At 36.6% G+C, this 17593-nt stretch overlaps 2 protein-coding genes across 5 annotated transcripts; both read right to left on the bottom strand.

Annotated features, from left to right (window-relative positions):
• Window positions 1-507: 507 nt before the first annotated feature.
• On the bottom strand, window positions 508-3005 carry LOC114737179 (dormancy-associated protein homolog 3). Of its 3 annotated transcripts, none has more exons than XM_028925093.1 (3): window positions 2805-3005; window positions 2254-2412; window positions 508-812 (listed from the first exon to the last, which is right to left on the bottom strand). In XM_028925093.1, the coding sequence occupies exons 1-3, from the start codon at window positions 2917-2919 to the stop codon at window positions 742-744; spliced, it is 345 nt and encodes a 114-aa protein (XP_028780926.1). In that variant the 5' UTR covers window positions 2920-3005; the 3' UTR covers window positions 508-741. The 3 variants fall into 3 exon arrangements, with proteins under 3 accessions (XP_028780926.1, XP_028780924.1, XP_028780925.1); XM_028925091.1 differs by lacking the exon at window positions 508-812 and adding an exon at window positions 1325-1727 and having other exon boundaries at window positions 2249-2412; XM_028925092.1 differs by lacking the exon at window positions 508-812 and adding an exon at window positions 1325-1727 and having other exon boundaries at window positions 2805-3003.
• A 9578-nt stretch (window positions 3006-12583) lies between these two features.
• Window positions 12584-14744, bottom strand: LOC114737174 (60S ribosomal protein L22-2-like). Of its 2 annotated transcripts, none has more exons than XM_028925084.1 (3): window positions 14657-14744; window positions 13729-13970; window positions 12584-12986 (listed from the first exon to the last, which is right to left on the bottom strand). In XM_028925084.1, the coding sequence occupies exons 2-3, from the start codon at window positions 13956-13958 to the stop codon at window positions 12842-12844; spliced, it is 375 nt and encodes a 124-aa protein (XP_028780917.1). In that variant the 5' UTR covers window positions 13959-13970; window positions 14657-14744; the 3' UTR covers window positions 12584-12841. The 2 variants fall into 2 exon arrangements, with proteins under 2 accessions (XP_028780917.1, XP_028780916.1); XM_028925083.1 differs by lacking the exon at window positions 14657-14744 and adding an exon at window positions 14363-14529.
• Window positions 14745-17593: the final 2849 nt, after the last annotated feature.

Below are 17593 nucleotides of genomic sequence, written 5' to 3'. Positions count from 1 at the left end.
ATATTTACGAGTCAAACTGCATCATTTACAAATTAAACTTGTAAATATTACATTTTTGACCCCTATTGGTATCTAATAGAATTATAAAAACGTATCTATATTTATTTTTCACCTTGAGCTTGTAGTTAATTATTTGATAAAAAGCGACACTCTACTTTCTCCAAAATCTTGGGCCACACGTTGCATGCTCTCTTTTATTTGATCTGTCCACTCTACTTGTTTCAATGGCCGGCCTTCGTTTAATTCAAGGGTGTCATGCGCATTCACGTGACATTTCTTCTAGAGACATTTGGATTGAAATTAAATTATGATTTCAGGAATAATTTTATGATGTATAAAGGGAGTGTTTGCCTAACCCAAAAATATTTTTAAAAATACTTTTTGTAAATCGATACAAACTCCTGCATATGTTTATTTCGTGTATCATAAAAACACTTTTAAAACTATGATTTTGTTCCTACCCAAATACTATAAAAATAAATATATAAAAAAATTTATTTTAATTTATAAAAAAATGTTTGTAGAAAACTTTTTTCGTGCTATCAAACACCACCTTAATGGGTGAAGAGACGCGTTTAAAAACATTTGAAGGTATTTTACTTCGGCGTTAGCCGAGAATACATTGGCAAGTTCCACCACTGTTATTTCCCCCTTCATCACGACACCACCCACAATAGGAATAACCAGGCCTAGTAGCAGTGTCACCTCGTTAGGAGCTAGAATCCAGATTTCCCAAACTAATCAGAGGTTGTACGAAGCTCGTCTCACCGCATGGATTCCTTGAACCCTCCATTTGTCCAACGCACGCAAAATTGGGAGATGTGTAGATGCATTAAATCATAATTAAAAAAAAACTTTTATAGTATCTGAAAAGAAAAATCTTAAAAATCACTGTTAAATTTTAAAATAACAACTCAGAAATTATTATAAAAATATATTGTTATTTGTTTTGTAAGTGTAGTCATTTTTTTAGGATTTTCCATGTCTAAAAATTTTTTTATCAGGCATAATTTTACCTCTACGTTTTAATGATGCAGTTTTAAAATCATTTTTTTAAGTAAAATTTTACCCCAAAAATGAAAGGTAAAATTGCATCCGACCAAAAAAAATTTGGGACAAAATTACACTCCAAAAGTAAAATCACAGGCAAAAACTAAGAATAAAACTGCATATAAAAAATAAAATCAAAATTAAAATTGCATTTTAGCCTCTCTCTTTTTCTAAATAATTTTTTAATCATCTAAACACCCCAACAACCCGCATTATTATAAGAGTGGGGCCGGCCAGCAGCCCCATCATTAAAAGGACAACATCAACTCGAGAGTGATCCAGAAACTACCCGGTAGAATCTTATCTATATTCAGGCCAAAAAACTTACAGGCAGAAGAAAAATCTAGAACAGCACCAACCTATGAAGAGGGACCATATACACAAACATAATATACTCTATTCAGTCCTACTTCATGCACCTACATATCTCACAACCCACCCGCTCCACAGTCCACACCACACAAACCACCGCACAACTTCATCTCGCGCGCACACATCTAACACAAAAAGGGATACATCCACGGTAAAGGAAAACATAACAGAACATCATCTTCGTGCTTCTGAGATGCTCACTTCTCAGACATCGAAAGGAGAAGAAGGGCTTGATCTGTTCTGGCCTCTCTTCTCGTACGCATCCGATGTCGACCTCCTTCGAAACCGGAAGGGCTCTCTACCCCCTGAAACCAAGCAAGCGCACATCATCGTTAGACTTTTTTCCCCACTTAGCTTCTTGTTGTACTGATGGGGATATGGACACACACAACCCCACAATATCAATGAGCAAACATTTCGAGTTGAACTAATGGAGGATATAAAATAATTGTGACGCGCATATAATTGAGCCTATGCATGGATATGCTCATCAAGCAGGTCATTGTCCATCGGGGAAATTAAAAAGGAATAAAAAATCACCATTCTCACTAGACGCACCTAACACTCCTTAGTCATCACTCATCACCCCAATCATCTCCCAACCCAACCAAAGGATAACCACCAGCACAAAAAGACAAAATTGCCGCCTAAATTAAAGCATCGTTCACGTTAACAAGCTACAGAAAAAGCCAGCTAGTTTCAACTTTCAAGTTTCATCGCCATTCAATTCCGAAATTTTCAGTTTCATCGCAAGCTCATTCCATTCCAAGATCCCGTTATACATTATAATAGTGATAGTGATGAAAAAGGCGAAGATAATAACGACCTTACCCGAAAACGGAGAGACCGGTGGAGTAGACCCAGCTGGCGAAACCGGCGGCGATCCACTCTGGTACCCCGGCGGCTTCACGATCATGATACTGCGTGTTACTCTCGTCGCCTCCTCCAAGGACTCGTCACCGCTCGATCTCACGCTCCCGGCGTCTGATTCTGACAGAAAAAACACTCTACATGTTAGCATGTTATTGCTATTCCAAAAGGCACACGTACGCTACACTCTGAAGCGTTTCCGAAGCTTATCTCCGGCCAGAACAAAAGACCTAGTTAGATTCTAGTTGTTTTGCGACCCCCAATCTTTTGATAAAAGCCGCAAGTGATAAAACAATAAATCGTTCAGGCAGGAGTTCTTTAAAAGTTAAACTGTTAAAATACAGGAGGACTTGATCTGCAGTTGAAATTCAACAAATTGAGAGCCGTTAAATTGATTCAGTTAGAGGTCAAGTTCTAGTATGAATCCTCTTGATTTTGATCTGATAAATAGGGCAGGTAGAATCAAGAGTTAATGTCCAGCGCCGGCAGAAGATAGCAAAAGTTTTTCGTACCCTTGCCGGGACTCTCTCGATAACTGAAGGTGTTGTGCTTTCGGAGCTTGCCGAGACCGTTCTCCGGCCGAGGCCCGGCAACGGTATCATCCCACAACTGGTCGAGGAGACCCATGGTAAGCAGGATCAAGCGAGTTACAGCAGATCCAGCGCGTCGGCTACCTCAGTGACCAGGTTCCGGACTAAAGCTGGAAGCAACCGATGGAAGCGATATTTAATGATGGCGGGGCGTTAAAGAGCGAACAAGTCTTAAAGAGAAGAGTGATCTGAGCCGCTGAATGAAATGCGAGTGGGCCTGCATGACGTGGCAATTGGATCGGGAAGCACGTACAGATAAGATTAGGCCTGACTGGGTCCCGATAACTCGGAGGAATTCAAGTCGAAGGATGACACGCGACATTTTTCCAGAGGCGGTAAGCTCACGTGACCAGTCACCTTCGCAAAGAGATAATTTCGTGGTCTGGAATACCCCTGACTCTCGAAGGAGTGGGAAAGCCAGGCCCTTCGTTTTCTTCAGAATTACAAAAATGGCCTCATAAGGTAATTGAATTATTGAACGATGAGACTGATCGTATCAGCACATCACCCTCCTTTCTCCCCTTTTTGCCATTATTCCACCATAGGACATGAGCAGGGTAAACTTGGATGTCAAATTTGACGAGGTTATCGATTGTTGTCCCAGAGAATCGAGACAAAGCCAGCCCCCAATTTATACAATATTTGGGAGGCACCGTGGCCCTTCCGAATTGATCTCTTCTTCGAGTGTAACAGAATTTGGACGCTCCTGAATTTTGGTTTGATTACGATGATTACCGTGGCCCTGTTTGAGCTTTAAGATTCAGACACACTTTCTCCCATTTTTTTCATTTGACTAAAATTTCATTAGTGTTCAGACACTGTTCCTTTATTTAGTCATAAAGACCACTAAAAAAAATTATATTTCGCAGGTTTCTGCATATGCATCGCTTTTAACCATTTCAAACAGATCAGGACAGATTAATAAAAATAATAAAATTGTTTTAAATTTGTATCGCTTCCCACTTGTATTCCTAGCGGGTAGCAAATACTATCTTAAAATGCTTTTATATTTTATTGGAATGTGGCTACGACAATACTTATAAAATAACTCGTTAAATATTGCACCGAAATATGACGAACGACTTATATAATTTTTTTCAGAAGATATCTAACGTGTAGGACGGAAGGCAGACGCAATATACAGCAGGCAGCGAGAAGCCCGCGTTGAGGTGGTAGTATATGAATTAGTTAATTTTTTTAAAATAATTTTACAATACTCCTCCGATCCTAATTATAAGACCCAATTGACTTATTTGAGGAGATTAAGGAAGTAAGTTAAGTTGGTTATTTATAATAAATAAGTGTTGTCATTCCTAAAATATCCTTGCTAATTAAGTATATTGGCTAAAACTATCATTATTAGAAGGATTATTTTGAAAAAAAATGCATAAATATAAGAGACAAAATAGATTGGGTCTTATAATTAAGACCAAATAAAAAGTCAAATTGAGTCTTATAATAAGGACCGGAGGAGTATATGCGTAAAACATTTTTTTTTAATGTATTACTGGGGACTCAAGGTTTATCAAATTCCCTCTTGTAACCAAAAAAGGAAAAGAAAACAGTTTTACCCCCTTCGAGTTACGGATGCTTTCAATCCGTTGACTCGTAACTTGCATATTGGTGAGTTTCGCATAGCCAGCAACTTCAGATTTGCATATCATTGTGTCAGCGCTTAGTTTATTAATTTTATCCGAACTGCATATTTCACGTAATTGCACAAGGAATATAGGTTTTTTTTTTTTAATCTTATGTTTTAGTTGAAGAAACGCGAATGCCGAGATAAAGTATCCTAGGGGTTCATCATTTTCCTTCTTTCGGCTTCGTGGTTCACCGTCTTTACGTGGATATCGAGATAAGCATCATATCATTAAAAACAATTAACATATTAAATAACAGAAAAAATTGCAACAAAAAAAATTAGAAATAAAAAAAATATAAATAAAGACCCATAATTTTGATAATAATTGGTAAGTAAATGATAATAGTTTTTGTTAATGGGTCCTATATGCAATTTTTCAATTTGAAAAGTTTTTTTTACGATTTTCTCAAAAATTCATGTAATTTAAAAACTAACTCATAATTTAAAAAAAATTAATTTCTTGGACGCATCGAAACACTTTTTTACTCAGTTACAAGCTGAACCATTACTCTACTATTGGGGGGTCACTATCCGCCCCTAAAATATATTAAGGTAGATGGCATTTAACAGAGACGACGATCCAGGATCCATTTGGATCAGCGATTAGAAAAATAACTTATTGAAAAAGTAGCTTATATAAAAATAAAATTGGGTAAAAACTAAATTAGATAAGTTAAATTGTGTTTGGATTGGAATTTAGAAAAGCTAATTTGCAAAAGTGAGATTAGTAAAAAGTTGTCTGAATTATGGTTGAGTAAAAGTAAGTTTGGTTATAAAATGACCCAGATAGGTATGAGTTTTAATAAATAATGAAACATGATTAAAAAAATGATTTCACATTATACAATCGAATTAAAATTTAATGAATGAATTAAATTTTAAAACTTTAGAAAAATCATAAAAAGTATTTTAAATATAAAGTGAAATATGATAAAAAAAATGAATTGAAATAATACAATAAATTTAATTTAATTTAATGTAAAAAAGTAAAATATAATAAGTAAATTAAAATTGAAAATATAAGAAAAATATAAAAAAAATTACTGCCAATGGTTGTGAATTATGGAAGATCGTAAAAAAGAAAGAACATATAAGCTCTTAAAGTGATCAAATAAGCTACAAAATGGAGCTTGAGCCTGAACGTATGTTTTCCAGCCTAAAAAACATAAGCTATTTTTTTATTTAAGCCCAGCCAAACACCTATCTATTTTCCAATCGGGCTTATAAGTGAAATAAGCTGCTACAAAAGCCCTGCCAAACAGAACCCCAGTCGTTTTCTCCCTTTGACGTGCTTTTTAAGAGCCGTGAAAGTAAACGGCGTGTGTCAGATAAGTTCGATTGTCTTAAAGATCAGGCATAAATCGACAATTTTCAGAATAAAAGGGCTTTTGGATCCGTTTTGATAACACTAGGTTTTTTTTTTTTTTAAGTCTTTTATGGTCTCTTTTTCTCCCACCTTTAAAAGAAGAATAATAATAAAATCTCATTATAAGCTGTTTTATTATTATTCGAACTTTTCAGTATTCTTCCTATTTTTGAGTTTTGACCCCACAGATGGCTGCTAGGGATTGAGATCAGATCATGATGGAAAGACGAGAGGGACGTCCACCACTAGAGGAAGAGCCCCCTGATAATGTCCAATTTCCTTTTCAGTGCGGCTATTTACCATGACAAGAAACGTCTGGAACATTCGTCGTGTTTATCCTCGGACATTGAAAATCAGATCAGAACTAATTGAAAAATAGTTTACTGGTTAGTGATCTAATCAAAATCGGATTAATATCAAATTGGTTGTGATAAAATAATATGATTTTTTTCCTAGACACATGTATCTTTCTATTGAAGATAATTTTACTTAATATACTATTGGGTAGGGAGCACTTCTTCTAATAAGAATTCAAAGAAGGACTAATCATTTTCGTTATATTCAACTCATACTGATAAACTAAATAATATAATTAAATTAAAACTTTTTTTTTTAATTTTTACCCAGATTGATCTGACTCATTGCTTATTTTCCATCCCATGTTTCAGTGCAATGATAAAAGGCAAAAGCAATGGTTTGTCCTTCCCCGCCCGCTATGGACACAATATCTTGAAACGTTCGTATTTTCGGCCGAAAATATCTTAAAGCATCAGTTATCGCGTATCACTTGTCAACGAGTTAAATGGGCTTTCTATCAAGAGAGCTGCGCATTTTGGATCCCTCCCCGCCCACTGAGTCAATTGGGTATCGTTTTAACCCAGCACTGTTTCAAATACGCTTCCATGCGCCCATTCCTGATGTAATTAACCACCGCAAAATCGGCGCCCCAAAAAAACAAGAAGGGTTGTAGGTCCAATTTTAATCACTATGAAGCCAGTTAAAAGCCAGTAGCTACCGACCGAAGGCACAGGGACAAAAACAAAAGGAATAAAGGGAGGGTTATTTATGAACAATGACCGCGAAGCTTTTAAGGCATGCATGCAGGCATTGTGAGCAAGACATGGTGATATTCTGGAAGCTGCAGATGTATCCCAGAATGCTTGTCAGGTCAACCAGAGGATCACACACAGACACACACATTTCTATAATCTCATCGACCTCCTGACTTCCGCAGGTAAACCAAACTTAACTTTGCGCCGTAATTGATCCAATTCTCACTAGTAATCCTGTTGTCGTATCAAGATGTTCAACGTAAAGATTCATCATGAATCAGAACACCACTTGTCTTTAGGTTATTATTCTGACCTGGAGTATCATATAGCATCGGGGTTAGGATTAAAACCTGGAGTATCAGACCATGCACAAAATTGAAGTTAGAGTCTTATACCTTTTGGAGCTCTCTGTGTCAGTGTCCCCACTTGCTTCTAAACTATTCTTTTGGCCGACCAGACCCTGACACGCTACCCCAATCCTCAATCTGCTTGGAATAACTTGTAACTTCACTTTTCTATCATCGTTTGAGTGGGCGTGTTTATAAGTGTTTTTGAATTCTATTGCAAAAAAGCCATTAACTTAACTCAATCCGGCCCTCACTCCCCCAGCTTTTTCCATCCCACCCTTTGTCCTTGCACGAGACTTGGCCGTACTTTTATTACTTGAGAAATTAGAGTTAGGATAGGTTAAACTTGGGTTGTGGTTTTAGGAGGACGGAGGCGCCCATTTTGGCGGCACAAAGTGACCAACAAATCTGACCATTATATACGTAACGAGATGTGTGTGGATCTTGATTGAATGCCACAGTGGAAGAGCCTGAAGAATAAGATTCACTGGGGTGTGTCAATTTCAGAGTCCAATCTGTCAGCTTCCCAAATGCAACTCCCACTCCCTCCCCCGAGAACGTGCACTGCACTGTCCACAAACACAATGATTTTACGGACAGCGGATTCTTTTCTGTCAAGTAATTCTTAATCATAACGCAATACACAAAGATCTCTCACGGTTTATGATTATTTCAGTAAGTTTTTTGGAAAACATCTTTCATGTTATATTTATATTTTATTACATAACTTGGTAGCATACAAAGCGTGAGCAACTTTGCCTATTTAATGAGATGAGATGGCAATGCATGTTTCACGCATTTATGGATTACTGGGGGGGAAGAACCACAGTGCATGCTCTTCCAAGGGGGCGTGGCCCCTTTATAACTCCAAACTGGTAGTGATATGTTACACAGTGCGGAGTAGTTCAAGGTTGCTTCTTTGGCTCCGATGAGTCTTAAAAGAATGTCCACTTCTAGACTCAACGTTTTAAATTTTCTTGCACTCACACTGTCACATCTCCTCTTACCTCCCTTCCTCCCTCTCTCTCTATCTCTACCCCCGACCTGCATATATAACAGAGCCGGAGCTTCTCCTGCCAAATCTCAAACACTCTCAAGCTGGGGATTGCCTGTGGCTGCACTGGTGGGAAGGTCCTGTTGGAGAAGCAGGGCACGTGCAACATATCTGTCAAAGCTAGCTCTGAGCTGCTGTTTATGAGAAGATGCACGTGCTCCCCTTCTCCAACACGATTTCCCTGCCTTGTTCTTCTTCTGTCTGCCTCAGTTATTTGGTGGGTAATTACATAAGTAAGGTTAGCTGTTTCATTTTCTCTGTTTCCTCTCCCTTGATCTGTCCTCGTTACTGTCCAGTAAGGCGTTTTCCCCCCTTTTTGGTTTTTAGAAAACGAAGCCAAGGGTGGAATGTTGCATTGCATGCATTGTGTAAGTTAGAGGGGGGGGGGGGGAGACGCTTCATGAGGAGAAACTAACAAAGGCCTTTTGTTTTCGGCCATGAGAAAATAACAGAGCCTAATTTTGCAATGCAAGTGTGGATATTTTGCAGGCTGGATTGGAATGGAGAAGGAAGACGCTGAGTCAGAGTGAGAGGATCTGAACATAACTGAAGAAGCAGAGCAGGGTAATTTGAGCCGTTCTGCACAGGCCAATGCTGTTATTTTTTTCTTATGGCCACTGAATAGTAAATTTCCGGTTCGCATTCCAACAGACACTGTCATTTTGTCGGAGACACCGTTACAAAACACCACAAAGTCAATGAAGTATTCATTATTTTTACTTAGTTTAAGAAGCTCGCGGGACCATGTAACACACTCACAGCACACAAGTTTTTAAAAAAAAAAAAATCACAGACAAGATTTGTGCTTAATAGACTTTCCTTAACCATCTCTCTTGGCTTCAACCAAGCTTATTAGTGTCATTCATCACCTATCTGCCAGCGGCTTATGCTTATATAAACAAGTTAAAGGAGCACTGTGCGTAAAATTAACACGTCAGTGCAGGTGAAGATTAAAGACGAAGTTGTTTTTAAGTTACGCCGAGATGGCCGAGTTTTCACCTTGAATACTCCAGTGCTTCCACCTCTCAACTTCAACTATAAAGTTGACGGCATGACGCAAGCATTAGGAGCGCCCTATATTTATCTGGCCATTTATATCATCCACAGTCCATGCTGAATCTGAATCTTATTTTTCTGACGCCAGCAATATGTTGTTATAATATTTGCTGCTTCCCGAAAGGGGACAGCACTTCAAGTGAGCAATCCTTACAAGTAAAGGAGCCATATTGAAATGTTAGAACCCTTCCTTTGATGGAAAGTGTTGACAATCTCTCTTCCCACTTTTTACCCTCCGTTCTCACGGAACTCCCCCTCCCCACTCATTGAGATCTGGTTCTTTGATTACGCATGAAATCGTATATGCTTCAATAATGCACATGTACAACTTTGTCAGACTTAAAACATTATTCTGCATTTTGCCTGAAACATAGTTCAAAACCCTTTAATGTTCTTTTAATTTTATTTTTAAAAAAAATCAAACTGAAGTGCAGTTTTGACTAAAGCATTTGAAGTGCTTGACTAACCATAATGTGACAGGAAGATGATGTAATGAAATAGTACACGGCCTTAAATTGGTCAGTGCGAGACGGAGAGCTATGAAGGCAATTAGAGAGGATTGAAGCAGAGGAGGATGTCAGAAGAGATGGCGTGAGGATGATGGAGGGAGAGAAGAAAAGGGAGTAGGAGTTTGCCTAAGGAAGTGGGGGACTCTGCAACAATGTGATGCTGTGTGTTTTTGTGGCGTTGCATATAAGGAAGCTCATTTGCAGGAAGAAGAAGTTGCAGTGTTGGAAATTGAAGTGTGTGTGTGGGAGACAGGAATGGAAGGACCTGCTGCCAAAACTAGATGAACCTTAAAATGCAAGCAATGGTAACTCAGATATTCAAAACAAGACACATCACATGGAATAAATAATCACGTCCCAAACACGCAATACACATATATCAAGGTCGGGACTTGGGGTAAAAGGAAAATGAAAAGGGAGAGATGAAATCAACGGATCTGGATTCTTACACGTCAGTTTTCTTGTTTTGTTTTGGAGCCGGGGGGGATCACAATAACACTACGAGTTTAAAATCTGATTTGCATAGTAATTAGTAAATCACATGGCACACTTTCTTGGTTGGAATTATATAGCATTTTTTTTTTTTGCTTGGCCTGAGCCTTGTCCTTCCCCTTGTTTGGCCTTGTTAATAAATTTATTTTGATCATAAATATAAATATAGTAATTGAATCTTTTTTATTTTTCTTGTTTAATCTTTTTCTCATATTACTAGTCATTAATATCCCAATTTTTCTCACTCTATTTATGTCCATATTGAATATTATAATTAAAATATATAACAAAAAAGCGACATGTTTTTTATTTTAATAATGATAAATAATCAACTTAATCAGTTTTTTAATCTCCATCAATTAATTAATAAATCAAATTTTTAGTCTCCATCAATTAATTAATTATATACTGTATTTAGTATAAGAAGGAACGTTTGTTTTAGGCATCCCACTCTCTTTTTAATGATTACTTTTGATTTTTAATATAAGAACTAATTGACTAATTTGAGTAAATTAAATAAATTAGTTAAGTTAGTTATTTGTAATAAATGAGTGTTATCTTTTTTAAAATAATCTTGTTAATCAAATATATTAGTTAAAACTATCATCATTATAAAAACTATCTGAGAAAAAATAAATATGAGAAATAAAACAGATTAAAATTTTATATTTAAAATCAAAATAAAAATTAGATAAATTTTATATTAAAAACATAAAATAAAATAAGAAACAAGTAAACCGGCTGGGGGAAAAAGCGGGCGGTCGGGAAACAAGAGTGTAAATTGGATACCAGAAATGGAATAAATGTACGTATTGTGCACTTATATTTGTCAGTGAAGTGACAGTGGGAGAGGCTGGGAATTGGTTTCTGGCACAAGTCGAAGGCTTTAAGTTTGGGAAAAGCCAATCTTGCATCAAAACTAGAAAAATCTCAGAATCCGGAACAAATATTTGATGAGGGCCACCTACAAAGATCAAAACATGACTGTATGTCTACATCGACAGCTAGGATCACTGAACGAAAATAGAGATAGGACTGGTAATATCAACCAACCCACAATCCCAACCCGCAAGTTGTGAGTTGACCCATTATGAGTTGAGCTCATGACGGGTCGAGCTGAAAAGACTCATTTGAAGACAAGCCAAGACGGATTGGTGGGTTGACTCGTCAACTTTGTCAAGCCTTGAGGAGGCCTGGCACCTGACAGATTGCATAAAAAAAAAAAAACCATGAGAATCGCCACCAAGCCCCAGGCTATAGAACAGTTAACGTTGATAGAACGAATAGAAAAGTCTTTTTACTCCTGCTAGCTCAACGAAGGCCAAAAACAGAGAATCAGAATTAGAGCTAGTAATATGTGTTGGATCCGTAAGTTCAACCTGCCAACCCGTCAAAAATAACAAGTTAAGACTAGCTAAAAACCAACCTACCAGTAAATGAATCTTTTCAACTCGCACTGCCAGGCCCGCAATCCGTTACGGGTTAGCCCGCGATTTATTTTTTTATTTTTTAAATTATTATAATTGTGTTATTATATCTAAAAAATTTTAAAAAATACCTATATACTTTATTTGGTACTTCCAATCAAATATTTTAAGAAAAAAAATAAAAATCTCATTATATTATTTTAAATATTGAATAAGAAAAAATATATTAAAAGATAAAAATTAAAATAATAATAATAATTGTTGGCGGGTTAACCCACCAAACAGGTTAGACTTGGCTAAAAGCCAATCTGCTTTCAAACGATACTTTTCAACTCGACCCATATGAGTTGAACCCGCCACAGGCCAACCTGCAACCTCCGGGTTAGCCCGTATTATCACTCCTAAATTCAGAATCCCTTGCTCGCATCAAATTGCACGTTCCAACCCCGAATTTTGATTTCCAACGGCTACAACATATCCGAAAAATTCAAGAAGTATAAAATATGATAGGCTGATGACTTGCCTTCAAAGCAAGCTTAGGGGGTGTTTGGCAATATGAAAACCATGGTTTCAGAAGCACTTTTCTTTCACATATTTACTTCGTAAACTGTAGAAGCACTTCTGAAATCATGATTTCCTTTAATCTCACCGTAACTCACATGACTACATGAGCAGCATGTTAAAGAACCGCAACAAGGTAAGCAAAGACAGGGTCATTTAAAACGATAATGCCCATGGCGGTTACGGTGAATAATAGAACTCTAATATGCTGCAAAACTGCAACGATATATTAACATCCATGGAAACCAGCACAACACAGTCGATCTGTGTTAAATATGGAAGCCTGACAAAAATGTAAGAGCGCTCTTTCCAATCCAATAGTAATGGCAAAATGCAAAATTTTCAATAACCCTCATTGTTAGATAACCTCTGATGTAAAGCAAAGGAACATTCTTTAAGTCATGCAAAATGGAAAGTTAAAAGATCCTCATGTCAATAAGCTCATAAATTTGATTACTCTTCATCCTCTCCCTCGTTCTCAGCAATGTTGAAGTATCTTAGTTCATAAACACTTCTATCTTTGTTAGCGGCAATCACTCTGAGCCAGTCCCTCACATTGTGCTTCTTTAAATATTTCTTTGTCAAATACTTCAAGTACCTGGAATCACGTATAAAAAGAGAAACACTGAAGAAAGTGCGCAACCACTTAAATAGAAATCTGCATGCGTTCTTGTAAATTTATTCTATTCAGATACCAAAATTTTCCAATTTAAAGCATTGAAAACAAGCAACAGAATAATCAGAAGTGTTCAGATGAAGAATTTGTAGAATGAAGATCCACGGCAAACTTCGGCAAATAGAGACGTCCATCTTCGATTTTCAAGAGGATGCGATTTACAGACAAAAAGCCAGTGCAGACTGAGCTTCTAAGGGCAAAACATTGAATTACAGCTCTATGGAGCGTGCTAAGCTCTACACAACTCGATGCATCACCTGTTTCAGCATGCACACCTTGATATTCCAAAAACACCAATGAATAATAAAACCACAAAATTTCATGCTGACTCATTATTCACACCAGACAAGCATAAAGTTATCACATGAAGGAATTGAGATGGTCGGAGATTCAAACACATAACATTACAAGAAGTATGCACAAGGACTAACGTAAGAGCGTGCATATCAAATTCTGATAATAAAAGGTTTGTTTTATAATTAATTGATTGGATGGCTGAATGCAGGTCCACTTCCAATTAGGCAATAAAAATAGTTATCTCAGCACGACTCCTCATATAAGCTAAATTTTCAGAGAATAGATGTCATCTCGACGGAAACTACACAATCACTTTCCAATTTTAAAATTTTAATAATGTGAATATCATTGGATTAAATTAAATTACCGCTTTGAAAAGTTACTGTCAGAGGTAACAGTAATCTTGTTCTTCTCACGGGCAACTGTAACAGTGTCACCAAGAGCACCAGCCTTGCCACCGACTTTAATCCTCTCCTGAAGAAATTTTTCCAGAGATGCAATGTCCATAATCTTGTCCTCCACTGGCTTGGAACAATCAATGGTGAAAGTAGCCCCTTTCTTTTTCCCCTTGGGAGCAGCTGCACCTCGTCGACTCATTTTTCTTTTGAACTTCAGCGCCCCTCACAATAAAGACATTTTTTTTTCTCAATATACTACATAAAAAATGTACCAAATACGATAGTGCACTAATTTCTGCATTTATATGCCACACTCTTTGAACTCAGGGGCACGGTCATCAAGTTTAAAAGATTTTTGCTTCAAACTCAGTAGCAATGCTACAAATTTCTTTTTCTTTCTATTCGCAAGACAATTTTAATGATCCGCGCAAGCCAGAATGCAAAATATAGAGTTTGAAATTCACATAACGAGAGCTTTCTTTTCTTTTGTGTCTGTCGTCCAGCTGGAGGCACAATAGATTGAAGCAAGGATCTTCAAACTTGCGTGACAATGCCTCCCAGTTCGAAGAAGAAAAAAACTTAGTAGTGGCAGACTTGCAGTACCACAGAATTAAGATAACTGTCATGTCAAATCGGAAGGAAATGAGGGAGAAAGTGCTTCGTCCAACTGATTCATTATCTGCATTCTACTTGAAATTGGACCGAATATTCGTAAGGCAAGCAGGTTCACATCGCAAATCTAGTGATTAAATCTGGAAAACTAAGACCGTGTGATGAGCTTCTTGCCGCTTCTAAATCAAAGCAGGCATGAAGGGAAAATGAAGTAAAAAGTTTCCGCTTTTCAGTTGTTATCAGCGAAATCAAGAAGAAAACAGAGAAAGAGTTCCATCGACTTACCACTCGCCAAAACAAAGAGAGAAGCCTAAGCGGGAGATTGGCGGCTGGGAGGAAAGCTCTCGATCGCAAGGTTGGAAAAATTTAGGGTTTTAATTTTAACTGATCTTATGGGGGGTTAGGAGTCCGTAGAATTGCGTAACATGCGGCTGGCAAAAGAGGAAAAAAAAAACCTTGAAATAATAATTTGGGTTTGTTGTTGTTGTTATTTCATTTGGGCCAACGATTCGTCTTGTTATTTAAACGTCAATTTTAATCTTAATTTCATTTAAAGGTTAAGTTTATTTTAGCAACTGAGTTTCATTTGAAATTTAGATATTTTATCTGCAATTAAATTTTTAAACTTACCATTGTCGCAACATTTTTTTTTCTTTTGAATTTTATTATCAACCTCCCTAATTCTTTTGAATTTTATTATCAACCTCCCTCATTTTAATGTGACCTTCATGGGATGTGAAAACATTTTTTCTTTATTTCCTATTATTATTATTGTAACATATTTTAATGGTGTTTCTTAATTGACATATTTCTTTATACAAGCAGAGGTAACATTTTTATGTTTTTTGATTCATTTTGGTTCTCAATTCTTGCATGATCCGACTCCTAGCTAAGGAAGAAAACATGCCAAATATTTTATCTTACTCGAGCCGTTGTAATTTGACGATTCCATTGCCTTCTATCGAAGGGATGAATTTCACTCCCCTCCCCTTCTTTGGTCAAGCCAAGTAAAGATACTTCGCTTAGTTAAAATCTATTACTCTTTTTGATTTTTTAAAACAATCAGACCGTCCAAAATCACTCTCCTATCTGCGTTTTTTCTTTTTTTTCATCTCTCCCCTGCCTTCAAATCAAACCAAGTAGGAGAATCCTAAAATCCCTATGGCAAGAAAATTCACCTACCTCCCCTCCTCTCCATAAAATCCCTCATCCTCACACGTCCCCCAAAAAAATTATCAAAATTCCTCCTCCCTTTTCCCATTACTGAACCAAAAACCATGTTAAAACAAAGGGTTAAAGTGTAATTTTAATAACAAAGTTTACCTTGAGGGGCACTGGGCACCATAATGTTTATTTGGGTGCAAAAATATACATGAAGTTGTCAAAAGGGGCATCTGGTACCAGGCTGTTAACATCCGTTAGTTTACCGTCAAAGAGGCTCACGAAATCAGTTAAGGTGCATTTTAACAACAAAATTTATATCAAGAGGCATTAGGCACCATAAAATTTACTTGGGTGTAAAAATATATATAAACTTTTTAAAAGGGAAAAAATAACAAAATTCTTCAACTCCCATAAACGTCCATTAATTTTATTCTTTTGGGTCACACAAAATGCTATATTTTCTCTCCATCAATTTTCACTTCCAAGTGAATCCATCTTCTCTCATCATAGTTAACAAACACGCTCTCTTTGTTATGTTGTTTTCTTCGCTTCCAAGCTTTCTATACGTATTTATGTAAAACAACACCTTTCCCTTCTAGGATATGAAATTCATTGCTTGCATCCAAGTACTACTTCTAGTCCTTAATATAGGACACAATAGACTAATTTGAGAAGATTAAAAAAATTAAATAAATTACTTTAAAGTATTATATTTATCATTTTTTTTCAAATTAATTTTCTTGGTTTATAAACTAATATATAATCAAATAATACATATAAATATTTTAGAGAAATCATGTACTATATGCTATATTTTCGCACTTGTTTTACTTTCTTAATTATTTTTTTCAAATTTTTCCATTATACTAAAGAGAAGAGGAAGTAACAATGAGTAGAGAGAAAAAATAATATTTAATGGAACCCAATAAAATAAAATAATAAATGTTTATAAAAGTTGGAGAATTTTATTTTTGTTTTCCCTTTTAGAAAGGTTATGTATATTTTTATACCTAAATAAATTTCATGATGCCTAATGCCCTTTGATGTAAACTTTAATTTTGAAAATACATTTTAAAAACTGACTTCGTAGGCCCTTCAAACAGTAAATTAACAGACGTTAACAGCGTGGTGTCAGATGCCCCCTTTCGATAACTTCATGTATATTTCTACACCTAAATAAACTTTATGGTACCCAATGCCCCTTAAAATAAATTTTATTGTTAAAATTACACTTTAACCCTAAAACAGATCTCCCAAGACTATAAAGCTTTGTAATCTACTACAATTTTTTTTCCCCGATGAATCCACGTACAGTTTTTTAATGCTACCAACACGTGCAATAGAGTGAGCAATTAAGTGCAATCCGTTCCAACGAGATTAGAATCCTTTCAATTCCAACAAAAACACTTCCACCTGCTCCGCTGAATGCCAGCACATCAATTCACTACATCTATCGTACTAAATGAGTTGTTTCATTTTTTTTTTCAAAAAAAAAAAAAACGTCAAATTGCTATCATGCTATCAAAGACGCATATGGAAATATCAATTTGTATAAGGCACCCGCGCAAAAACAACCCGGAAAACTGTGATGGGCTGGCTGCGGCTACAATCAGATTTATTACTTAGAATTCATTCGAAAACCAATGTGCCATACTGATGTCAGATAAAAGATCAATCAATCCTTCTGTGAGTTGAAACTTTCCATTGGGAGGAATTTCGCATATCTCTCAGCCTTTGCCCCTGTTTTGTGATCGTAGTACTCTACCACTGCAGCTCCAGCCAACGCTGCAAGTGTAAGAGCCTGTGCATGCAACCTGAAAATAGATAATGCATGTAAGAAGATTAGCAAACATGAACTGGGTATTATGACCTAAAATTCAATCCTCCCCCGGGGGGGGGGATCAAAACATGAACGGGAAATTATGCAAGGTCTGGAGAGATAAAAATTGCACAGTGGAAAAGGCAGCTGGTCAACTATTCCAAGCGTAAGAAGTGTGCTGGGCCATTTCAGGGTCTAAAGCCTTTAAGGGCTAGGAAAGAGGAGAGGAGAGAAATGGC

This window comes from Neltuma alba, unplaced genomic scaffold (genome assembly GCF_004799145.2).
Source record: "Neltuma alba isolate B1F8T4 unplaced genomic scaffold, ASM479914v2 tig00013413_pilon, whole genome shotgun sequence".
Classification (NCBI taxonomy): Eukaryota; Viridiplantae; Streptophyta; class Magnoliopsida; order Fabales; family Fabaceae; genus Neltuma; species Neltuma alba.
Note: the sequence above shows the minus strand (reverse complement) of the source record. Positions and strands in the feature narration are given on the sequence as shown.